The 13,039-nt window shown below is 34.1% G+C and overlaps 1 protein-coding gene across 9 annotated transcripts in view; it reads right to left on the bottom strand.

The window, feature by feature from the left end:
• Positions 1–13,039, bottom strand: part of GPC5 (glypican 5) — a 1,409,494-nt gene that overhangs the window by 918,335 nt on the left and 478,120 nt on the right. Inside the window, exon 7 of one of the 9 annotated variants that reach the window (XM_082700900.1) lies at positions 7,750–7,808. The exons of 7 other annotated variants lie outside the window; for them this stretch is intronic. In XM_082700900.1, the coding sequence (XP_082557026.1) occupies positions 7,797–7,808 (12 nt within the window). In that variant the 3' untranslated portion in view covers positions 7,750–7,796. Of the gene's footprint in view, positions 1–1,987; positions 2,685–7,749; positions 7,809–13,039 lie in introns of those variants that run through there. One more of the 9 variants, XM_082700898.1, reaches the window with a different exon arrangement.

The raw sequence follows: 13,039 nt of genomic DNA, 5'->3' as shown, positions 1-13,039 counted from the left end.
GGACCAAGAGGAAAAAATTCAAATAGTTACATTTTTAAAATTGATGTTGAGAAGACAATCTATGAAATGTTACTATTTCTCTGCTGTGAAAATTTAAGAAATTAGTTAGCATTGTTAGTTCTCACAATTCTTCCTCTTTGTTCCACAGATCTCAAGCAGACTGTAGCTATAAAGTCCTTTCATCTAGCTTATGTTTACTGTCTTTCTAAATTCATTTTTGATATTGTTGTGACCGTGAATTATATTTTAGTAAAGGAGAACAGGGTGCAGGTTCCGGAAAGTTCAGGAGTGTGGGGGTTAGGAAGAGATTTTTGGACCCCCTGGGCGCCTGCTGCCACAGTTGTCTTCCCCATACCCTCAACTGTAAGAACTTCTACTCTGAAGTTTTTTACAGCCTGGACACAGTTAAGTGTCACCTCCTGTCCTGCATTTACACCACCATGAGGATCCTTTGTAACCCTGAAACACCAACAAACACACAAGCAAACTTTTAGAACTTGTCACTCTTGGCTCTCTGTTACTGAAACATGATTCATGGCCACTTGGTTAAGAAAGTGATCAACTTGATCACTTTCCAAACACAGCTTTTCTTTCTTTACTTTATGGAGTCATATAGAGATTCTTCATGTAATTCCTTCTGCTTGATCCCACGGGACTGTCATTTGAAAATTACATTAGGATGAATGTAGAATAAATGTTTATAAGAGTCATTTACAACAACAGAATCAACTAGTGTCTCCAAATGGAAAAGGTGTTTAGAGACAATTCAATGGAGGACATTAGGTGGGGAATATCTGATGCATGATGGGAAGTATTAGGAATGAGCAAGATTTTTGTTACTTTTCTTATTAAGAAAATACTTATCAGGTTAACATGTTTCTTAAACACATGAGAACAATCATTCAGGTCAGCTTAACAGTTTAGTAATAAGAACTGACTGAGAACACATGCTTATGCAAGTGTACATATAACATACACACACTCTTGTATGCAAAATCTGTTACATGGACCTTATCACACTTAAATGGATCTACTTATTGAGTTTTCTAGGGATAGCATATGCTTAAATACCTTGAGGACATATCATGTCCTGCACACGTCCATATTCTTACCCACTGAGGAATCTTCTTAAGAGAAACAACTGTTAGGTAAGGATCTATATTCCCACTGGCTCCATTTCCATCTTGTCATTTCAGTGACAAATTTCATGGGTTGGAAAGAATGGTGAGATCTCTGAGATGTCTGTGTACCTACTAGTTTCTCTACACTCTTAGTTTATTCATTTTTAATATTTTTTATTGAAGCATAATTAACATACAGCATTATACTAGTTACAGTGTTATACTAGTTATACTATACTAGTTATACTAGTACAATCTAAGAATTCCACAATTATATTGACTTAGTGCTCTATATTATTAATTTCAATAGCCTGTTTGAACAAACTCTAAGTATGGAATATAAGAAACAAATATAATGCATTGTGTTTCAAAACACTGGTATCCTGTAAACATAGGCATAATATACAAGTACTTTCTACTAGATTGAAACTGAAATGAGTGCATTTCCAAAATCATCTATATTTTATTAAAGAAAAAAAAAAGAATTCTACTCATAACTGCAAAGGCAAACAGGTTGCAAATGCTCTGATTACCCTATATTTCTGTCTTGTTTCATGTTTTATAGATAAACATAATGCATCAACATCAGAATAGCATATTGTTATTAAAAGTTCAAAACAGAATTCTAAATTTTCAAGCATTTTTAGAAAAGCAAACTACTGATAATAAATTGTATTTACAGAGAACTCCTATCTACTTTAATGAATTGAGAAATCTAGCATATTAAGACATCAAGAAATGATTATTTAAATGATTTAATTATAGCACAGCATGTTTTTCTGCTGATAATGTTACTAATTATACTTTAATAAACCAATCCTAACAAAACAATTAGAGTCCAAATGTTTAACATGAAAATCCAATCTTATTTGGAACTCAGACTAGTATTTCAAGAGTAAATTCTGTTAGTAATTTATTCTGATTTTTGTAGTTCATTAAAGAAATCAGTATCTAATTTAGAAATAATTCTATCAGTTCACGTTTTTTCCACAAAATATTAACAATAGTACAAAACATTAAAAATATTAAGAAACATTTTAAATGATTTAGTTGATATGCCCCTTCCTGATCAAATTTAACTACAAAGTTTTCAGATTGGTACACAAAGAAGGCTTATAAAAATATAATCAAAGTGGAAAATATGTAGCAATCTTCTGAATATAGAGGAAGAGTTCAAATAGTTCTTCTGTATTGCACTGTGTCTATGGAAAACCTAATGCAAATAAGTGAAAACAATGCCATAGTATTATTTAGAAATCTTCAAGATTTTGGTAGATTAGATCATTTGGGGACAATTATTGACTTCCTCCCCATCTGCATGACTTTACTATTTGCTGTCTGACTTTGCTTTGGCCAAATGGGTATTGTACAGGAATAAACAAAGAAGAAGCTGGCATGTTTTTGCACAGGCAGGCTTGTGTTCCCGACTTCTACCATAACAATAACGTGCTTTGGGTTCTGTGATCTGAGGAGAATGACCAACACATGGACCAGGTCTGGGCTTTAAGCAAACCCCAGCCAAGCATGGCATAGATCAAGCTGACTTATAGCTGACCACAGGTGCTGGAACAAGACAAAAAAAATGCTTATTAATATATATCACTATATTTTGCATTTTTTAAAGATTTTATTTACTTATTTGACAGAGAGAGAAAGAGCACATCAGACAGAGCAGCAGGCAGATGGACAGGGAGAAGCAGAATTCACGCAGAGCAGACAGCCCAGACGTGGGGCTTGATCCCAGGACCCTGTGATCATGACTTGATGTGAAGGCAGACATTTAACCAACTGAGCCAATTGCATGGTTTTTTAATGCAAAAATATTGTGGCGTTAGCTTGACTGCTACAAAGGTGTTACTGTTGAACATTTCTGTTATTCAGTCATTACGTTTACTGTGTGCATGTTGCAATATCTTTAATATAAATTATAACTATGTTCTAATTGAAGTAAATTATAGCACAGAATTTCATTAAATATCCTCTGGTAATTTGTTTTATATTCAATCTTAACTGAATGCCTTCTAGGTTCCTGAAAGTATGACTAATTCTCTGAAGCTATATCAGAAATCTTAGTATAAAATCTGCAGAGTGCATCCCTTTATATTTTTATGATGGGAATCTTTTACTCTAAGCAGATGTGGTCTTACTCAGTTTTGTAAGCCTACTACTTAGGAAATTTCGTGATCCATAAGACAAACTCGGTAATACTAGTTGAATAAAGTTAAGAGATATATTGTTAGCCTTCCTTCCCCCTACTTACTCAGAAGCATATCACATCCTAACTGTTACTGGTATTGTTTCCATAATATGTTCACTCTTATCAATGTCTTCCTTCAATCATATTTTGTACTCATCAACATACCTAGCACCTAATAGTACTAAATCAATGCTTATTCAGTGAATGAATGGATGGATGAGTGAATAAAACAGAACAAGAATTTTGAAACTGTAATCTAAGCTTGAAGGCATAGTATTTGTAATTAGATTGATTTTAAAGAGTTTCTCTTAGTATTTGATAATTGGAAAGATTCATTTTCCTGTTCCATTTAAATTTTACATATAGTGATCAACTTAATGATAACTTTCATTTATTTCTTCGATAGATACATAGTGAACATTTCTTATCTTTCCATGACCTCTGCTAGTCACAATGAGGGTACACACGTATATCCCATGACATAACAGAGACTGAAGTGAAAAGGCAACACAGATATTCTGCATTGAGGCTTGTTTTAAATGGATAACACCTGGAATATTTTTCCTTGTTATAAATCCAAGAAATGCACTGATGGGTTGAGATGCAATACATTCTAAGGTGTAAGATAAGGAGGTTTTTTTTAAAGAATAGTTAAAATATGATACTTCAGTGAATTCATGGAAACAGGACAAATTTTCTAGTTATGAGCATATTTGTGAAACAGACATTGAAAATTAGTTTTCTAATAAGGCTACTGTGTTCTTGGATGAAATATAATAATTTTGCTATCAATTTTCATCAATGAGAAAACACAGTATGGTTACTTAAATCAGCATTTAATGGGGCACCTGGGTGGCTCAGTGGGTTAAGCCTCTGCCATCGGCTCAGGTCGTGATCCCGGGGTCCTGGAATTGAGCCCTGCACCAGGCTCTCTGCTCAGCAGGGAGCCTGCTTCCTCTGCTCTCTCTCTGCCTGCCTTTCTGCCTACTTATGATCTCTGTCTGTCAAATAAACAAATAAAGTCTTTCTAAAAATAAATAAATAAATCAGCATTTAAGTACATAAGTAACTTGCTTTTATTTGCCGGTGACATGTTTCACATATTTTTAAAAGATTTTATTTATTTATTTGGCAGACAGAGATCACAAGTAGGCAGAGAGGCAGGTAGAGAGAGAGAGAGGAGGAAGCAGGCTCCCCTCTGAGCAGAGAGCCTGATGCAGGGCTCGATCCTAGGACCCCAGGAACATGACCTGAGCTGAAGACAGAGGCTTTAACCCATTGAGAAATCCAGGTGCCCCCACGTTTCACATTTTTTAGATGGGGAATTATGAAATTTAAACTCCATACATTTTAATGGGTACAAATCATATACTAATTCTAAATCAAATAAATGGGTACAAATCACATACCTAATTCTTAAGAATTAGGTTTTCAGGGGTGCCTGGGTGGCTCAGTTGTAAAGCGTCTGCCTTGGGCTCAGGTCATGATCCCAGGGTCCTCTCCCACTCCCCCTGCTTGTGTTCCCTCTCTTTCTGTGTCTCTCTCTGTCAAATAAATAAATAAAATTAAACAAACAAACAAAAAAAGAATATGATTTTCATTCCAGGATCTGTTAAGGGCCTTAAGAACATATTTTCCAGAAATATAAACTTTTCTGATGTGATTCTTTCACAAAAGTCTTGAAAAGATTTTCTTATCATTCAATTAAAAATGAATGTATACAATAGAAAGTCCCTAGGATCAGGTAAATTTAGCACCTATCTTGTTTTGTTACATATCTAGTAAGTTCAAATAAGACTTTTATAATTAAGAGCTGACAAACCCATGTGCTTTTATAAGATAAAAGGAAAAGGAGTGTGAAAGGGAGTTAAATTACATTTCACCATCTGTTTAATGAGTTTTCAGCCTTGTTTGATAATAAATTTCCAGATAAAAAGTTTCAAAATGATCATTTTCAGAAATAGTAACTGACCTGCCTTGTAAAAGGTATATAAATGCCTATTCACACTCATTACTATAAAACTTATGATTTGTTTTATTCCTAATGAAACCAATTAACTTTCCATCATATCAGAGTCAAAACGTAATAAATGCAGAACTTATATTCATAAGACTGATCACATTTCTTAATGTTATTATAATACATATTTTAATTTTAGCATAGAACTTTTACTTAGCTTAGTTTTTAATGAATCTCTGTAGAGTATTTCTTTCACTTCTTCAACATCGTGCGCCTAAGAAACTTTCCCACTAATCCCCCATGACCATATTCCTCTACTGTCAGCCTACTTTCGAGATGCTTTTACTGTTCCAAAACTATAGGGGGCCATCTGGTTAAGTGCTCCTGAACTGCAAGAAATATATCCAGAAACTGCTCTGTTCTGACAAATTACATCTTCAAAGCACATTCATAAAATGGTATTTAAGTAATTACCGAATACATTTATTGAGTCTGCAAAGCATTACAGACTCTTAATATACCTGCAAGAAGTTGAGAAAAAGCACGAGCCAGTTAAAAATTATGTATGGCAAAGGAATGCTTCAGAAGATCTGGAGAATTACTTTCTGCCTGCCAAACTTTGGGGTGTTTGGAGTAAATTTCTGACCATTGCCAAGAGAGGACTGTATATGGTCCAGAAAATCATGAAAAGCTGAGCTGTTTGGAAAGCCTTCTGAACTACTATGACCCTAGGAACCCAGAGCTCAATGAAAGTGGTAGAACTATGAACTCGAATTAACATCCAGAAAAAAGGGGATACCTGCGTGGCTCAGTTGGTTAAGTGGTTAGTTAAGCTGGTGCCTTCAGCTCAGGTCATGATCACAGGGTCCTAGGATCTAGCCCACATCCTGGCTCCTTGCTCAGCAGGGAGTCTGTCTCCCTCTGCCTGCCTCTTCCCCTGCTTGTTCTCTTTCTCTCTTTGTCTCTCTCTTGATCTCTGACAAATAAATAAATAAAATCTTTTTTTTTTAAATCCAGAAAAAGCTAAAGAAGAGGTTTCTCTGGAGATTTTATCCAGCACAAAGAACAGCCACATTTAAGCCCCAAAAAATCAGCAAAGTTTGTGAGATATGGCTTAATAACTAGAGTCAGAATAGGAAAACAAATTTAGGGTCAGAATAATAAATAACAACAGACTAACCAAGATATCTGGGTAGAGGGAAAGAGGCCACTGTTGGTATTATCTAATATCCCAGTTTTTTAATTCCTTGATTTTTTTTTCCTCTAAAGAAGTGCTCTCATAAGTCAGTTACAGAGTGCCAAGGAGAATACAGGAGTACACATGTTCTTTGTCAGAAAAAAAAACTGAGACATAATGGATAAATGGATAACCAGGACTTTAAGAAAAAATAGATAAAATTGGGTTTTTTTTTTGCAAGTAAAAATAATAATAATTTGTTGTTGTTGTTTTTATTTACATTCAATTAGCCAACCTATAGTACATCATTAGTTTCTGATAGAGTGTTCAATGATTCATTGGTTGCATACAAGTCCCAGTGCTCCTCTGATCACATGCCCTCCTTAATGCATATTACTCAGTTACCCCATTCCCCATGCATCTACCTTTCCACAACCCTCAATTTATTTACCAGAGTCAAGAGTCTCTTATGGTTTGTCTCCCTCTCTGATTTCTTTCCATGCAATTTTTCCTCCCTTTCTCTATGTTCCTCTGCACTATTCCTTATATCCACATATGAGTGAAACCATATGTAAATTATCTTTCTCTGCTTAACTTACTTCACTTAGCATAATCCCCTCCAGTTCCAACCATTTTGACACAAATGGTATTTATCCTTCCTCATGGCTGAGTAAAGTTCCATTGTGTATATGGACCACATCTTCTTTATCCATTCATCTGTTGAAAGCTATCTCACCTCCTTCTGCAGTTTGGCTATTGAGGACATTGCTGCTATGAACAATGGGGTGCATGTGTCCCTTCTTTTAATCACATCTCTATCTTTGGGATAAATACCCAGTAATGCAATTCCTCAGTCATAGGGTAGCTCTATTTTTAACATCTTGAGGAACCTCCATACTGTTTTCCAGAGTGGCTGTACCAGCTTGCATTCCCACCAACAGTGTAAAAGGGTTTCCTTTTCTCTACATCTTCACCAGCATTTGTTGTTCCCTGTCATGTTAATTTTAGCCATTTTAGCTGGTGTAAGGTGGTATTTCACTGTGGTTTGATTTGTATTTCCCTGATGGCAAGTGATAAGGATAATTTTTTTTCATGTGTCTGTTAGTCATCTGTATGTCTTCTTTGGAGAAGTATCTGTTTCTATGAGGCTAGGATTACTTTGATCCCCAAACCAGACAAAGACCCTACCATAAAGGAGAATTACAGACCAATATCCCTGATGAACATGGATGCCAAAATACTCACCAAGATATTAGCAAATAGTATCCAACAGTACATTAAAAGGATTACTCACCATAACCAGGTGGGATTTATTCCTGGGATGCAAAGGTGATTCAATATTCACAAATCAACCTACGTGATAGATCACATTAGTAAAAGAAAAGACAACAACAATATGATCCTCTCAACTGAAGCAGAAAAAGCCTTTGACAAAATACAGCATTCTTGATTAAAACTCTTCAAAGTATAGGGATAGAGGGAACATACCTCAATATCATAAAAACCATCTATGAAAAGCCCATAGCGAGTATTAGTCTCAATGGTGAAAAACTGAGATCTTTTCCCTTAAGGTCAGGAACATGGCAGGGATGCCCACTCTCACAACTATTACTCAACATAGTACTAGAAGTCCTAGCCTCAGCATTCAGACAACAAAAAGAAATAAAGGGAATTCAAATTGACAACGAAGAAGTCAAACTCTCTCTTCACAGATGCCATGATACTATGTGGAAAAAAACCCAAAGACTCCACCCCAAAATTATTGTTGTTTTTAAAGAGAAAATGAAAGACCTAGAATTAACAGTTGGAAGAACTGAAACAATGAGGAGTATATCTGTGGGAAGAGTAGATGTCAGGTTTGTGTAGAAGAGGCGAGCAATTAATTAGCTAATGAGGCTGGAGATGTGGAAGACAAGATCATGCAGGTCCAGATAAGCCATGATGTAGGGTTTCTCTTTCATTTTTACAATTATATTTATATTTATCAGAGTAACAAACACATCTAGTAGAAAACTGAGTAATACCAAAAGGCTTATGTTAAGAAAAGATAGCATTTCTCTGCCAAGCACTTTATATACCGGTTTCCTGCTCCTATAAACTGTAATAATCAACCTGATTAATTTTCCTAGCATTAGCCTTACACGCCTATGCAGCTTTTAATAAATAGGCAGTTTTTCTGTTTCTTCATTGTCAATTCTTGATAATAGTTACTGATTTTCCATAACACCAAATTTCCATTCCTTTTTGTCATCCAAATAATATAGCTTTAGCAAAGTTTTGATTACTGTAATGTTTACAAATACATTATTTACTTCAGAGCTAGTGTATTATGATTATATTTCTTTTCCAATAAAGCTTTTATTCCACCATAATCTATAATTGCCATGATATCTATTAGTTACATAGCATGCCTTGCATCTATCACATCTTTCTATGTATGTATCTTATTTTTTCCTTAAATGTTTTAGCAGATCTATCAAATGCTGAGTTATTTCTTTTCCATACATTCCAAAATATCACTTTAAGCTGAATTCTTTTCCCTTTTAGCTTACAAATTTCCCTGCCATAGTCAACTTTTCCCTAAACTGATGTTTTCAATATAAGTTTCCTAAACCCCATTATCTTATTATTTCTCGATCACTCCCTTTGCCAACAGCTTTCTACAAAAGGTATAACAAAATATGTATTTGTGTATGCTTGCTAATCTGAAAATCTTTTAAATTTATTCTTATATTTACTAGCTAGTTTAGCTGGGTATTGAATTTCAGGTCAGAAATAAGTTGTCTCATAATTTGAAGGTATGGCTTTTCCTTTTTTGTCTAGTATTCCTGTCAATAAGAAATTATAAGTCTAACAGCTATCTTTGCATGAATTTCTGTGTATTTTTTTTGGTTGTTTTCTTTCACTGGAAGATTTTAATATCTTCTTTTCAGTATTCAGAAATTTCACAATTATTGTAGATGGTGTATGTTTCATTCATTGTGATGGTCACTTGGTAGGTTCCATTTGGAGTCTCGACTCCTTAATTCTGAAGAAAAATATTTGATAAATTTCTTCTACTAGTTTGATTCTCTTATGTGAAATTCTTATATTACTTGGATCTCCTGGAGTGAAATTCTAATGTCACATCACTTTATTATTTTCATTTACTATTTACAATTACTCTTTGGTGTGTGTGTTGTTATGTTTTAGGATACTTCCTTGGTTTTATCTTCAAAACCCTTCCAATGAGTTCAATTTAAAGATGTTAAGGAAAGACACGAAGATCCCATGGTGGAGTAATCAGAAACTTGGATGGGAAATCACAGAGGGAGCACAAAGAGATGATCAAAGGCATAGATAAGTAATATTAAATGCTCAAGAGAAATGACAACTGCTATAAGGCTATTAAGTTCTGAACAACAAGAAAAAGATAATTAGTGAAATTAGCAAGAGCATTTCAGTGGAATGATGGAGGCAACAATCAGATCATAGTGCGTTAGGGAAATAACAATAAATGGGTCAGCAAGTAAAAGGGGAAAGACTGATAAAACTTCAGAGACATTTAGATATTAAAAAAAATTATTTGGCACAGTATTAGCAAAACTATCAAGATCAGGCAGGATAAACCTTCAATATTCTAATAGTTATTGTCAGCATAAGAGACTATTCCATATACAAATGAATATTGATGTCCAAAAAAAATAATGAAAAATATTTGTTAATATTTTTATGTAAATAGAGTCACACAATGTGTGATCTTTTGTGATGGTTTCTTTTACCTATCATGTTTTCAAGGTTCTTCTATGTTGTAGCATTTTATTCATATCCATATCCAAATGCTTTTCACTACTGAACAAGGTTTCATTTTATGGATATATAATATTTTATTTATCCATTCATCAATTGATGAATGTTTGCATGGTTTCCATTTTTTGGATATTATGAATGATGCTGCTATCAAGATTCATGTACAGGTTTTTGTGTGGACACATATTTTCTTTTCTCTTGGGTATAAAGCTGAGAGTAAAATTTCTGGCTCATATGGTAACTCTATGTTTAGCCTTCCACAAATCTATCTAATAATCAAAGTAGTTGCATGAGTTTACTTTCCACCAGCAGTATTTGAGAGCGTCACTTTTGGGGTGCCTGAGTGGCTCAGATGTTAGGTGGCTGCCTCAGCTTAGGTCATGATCCCAGGATTCTGGAATCTAGCCCCACATCTGGCTCCCTGCTCAGTGGGAGGCTTGCTTCTCTCTCTTCCACTCCTCTAGCTTGTGTTCCCTCCCTCACTGTGGCTGTCTCTGCAGTCAAATGATCTACCACTGAGCTATACCCCCACTGTGTCTCTCTCTGGCAAATAAATAAAAATCTTTTTTTTTTTTTTTTTTAAAGAGCTTCAGGGGCACCTGGGTGGCTCAGTGGTCTAAAGCCTCTGCCTTCGGTCAGGTCATGATCCCAGGGTCCTGAGATGGAACCCCACATCAGGCTCTCTGCTCAGCAGGGAGCCTGTTTCTCCCTCTCTCTCTGCCTGCCTCTCTGCCTACTTGTGATCTCTGTCTGTCAAATAAATAAATAAAATTTTTTTAAAAATAAATAATAAAAAATTAAAAAAGAGCTTCACTTTCTCTACATGATACCACACTTGTGATTTTTTAATATTTTTGATTATATAACAAAAGATGTTAATTAAGGTGACTATAGACATACAATGAGTACCTACAGAAGATGGAATTTAGTGATATGCCTTGTCCTAACTCAAAACTCGCACTCTTTAGTATATTGCTGTATTGTGGCCAGTGTGTTTTACTGAAATAAAAGGGATTTGTTTTGTTTGGGGATTTTTTTTCTCTTTCCTTTTCTTTTCTTTTCTTTTTTTTTTTTTAGGTTCTTTGACATTACTGAATGGATAGATGTAACTGTCAAAGGCATCATTTTTTTTACCTTTCCTAGTTTCTGATAATATAATGCCATACACTTATCTTTTAGATTTCACAATTCCTGAAAATATTTAAAGATAATTAGTGAAATTAGCAGTGGAATGATGGAGGCAACAATCAGATCATAGTGCGTTAGGGAAATATTTAAATATTTAAATCCCAGTAATTTCAATTTTTTATAATAAATCTGAATTTTTGTGGGAAGTGGCTATAATTCAGAATGTCATTTTTTTAAATAAACCACATTTCATGGTTATATTTTAAACAGAAAGATTAAAAGTCTTAGCCTATAAATGGCTAATCACCAAAATATAAAGTGTAAAATTTCTAGTGTTCAAATTCCTTTGATGTATTTGACAAACAGAAAACCTGGTAGATAAATGGTGCAAATCTTAATAGGTAATAATAATATGTAAGATCAGCAGCAGCCAAGTGAATATAAAGTAAAATATTATCCAACATAGAACAATCACATACACTCCAAAAAAAAAAAAAAAAAATCAATGGCCAATCCAAATCCTTTCATTTCCAGTTGATTGTACACTAATTGAAATGGTTGGTTTTATGCTGACAATTGATTTTTTTAATGAAATGGACAATAGTGAACTCAGTGCATTATACTACACACTCCAGAAAGCAACCTTCCATTGAATTTACTCACACCAACTAATTGCTAAATTAGATGGTCATTCAATGTTATTGAGTACATTTCAAATACTTTTGTCTGAATCAGAAGATAACTAAATGTGTTTTGGTTACTACTGCACTGCTAATATAAAATCACAGGTGTCTTTCTTTCTGGAATTTTAATATGGTAATCCTGGGGACGTGACACTGCTGTGTCACGAGATGAGGACGAAGGAGTCAAGGTGCTGTGGTGAATTCCCTGAGCAAGAAAAGGAGTCTGTAGAAGTAAAGGAAATCCACAGAATCAGCTGACATCCCTGACTAATCAATTATGATTGACTGGTCCTGCATCTCTGCAATAAACTCTTACTAATAAGAAGTTTCTAAAATGTGAATTAGAATAAGTATTTTCATGAAAAAAGCTTAGATAATTTTCAGAATTCAGAAACTGACATACTAAAAATCTTGTTTATTTATTTTTTTTATTTATAAACACTAACCTTAAAACTATCCATTATGATTTAAATCAGAACCTCTGCTTTACTCTATCAGAGCTCTAAAGTTACTATTTATCATATCGGTATTCTAGGAATAAAATGGGAAAAAAGAAAAGAGGCAATTTACTACCGTCTTTTCCGACATGAAATAAGAGAGTTCTCATCTCTGCTTGAACCCAGTAGGTTGTGATTATTGAAATACATATTATAAAATGTCTATATACTTTGTAGTTTTAAGCAAATGGTTATGATTATTGCTTTTTCTCACATTTAAAAACCAAATTTATTTTATACATGAAGACATATTTCCAAAGAAGTTTTAGTCTCTATAAAAATGAATATTTAATAGAAACTGATAATATCCTCTTATGTATTGGAATTATTAGGTTTGAAGAAATAAAATGTTACTTAAATCTAGTACTTTTAACAACACTGTAGCGTTTATTGGTTTTGCAATAAAAGAATTATAGAAAATTGCTGTGATATTACTTTTTATGTTTCATATTGAAAGTGGTAAAGTAATTTCTGAGCAGTGGGTCAT

The sequence above is a fragment of the Mustela nivalis genome (assembly GCF_964662115.1).
Source record: "Mustela nivalis genome assembly, chromosome: 15".
Classification (NCBI taxonomy): domain Eukaryota; kingdom Metazoa; phylum Chordata; class Mammalia; order Carnivora; family Mustelidae; genus Mustela; species Mustela nivalis.
This window is presented reverse-complemented; position numbering and strand designations above follow the sequence as displayed.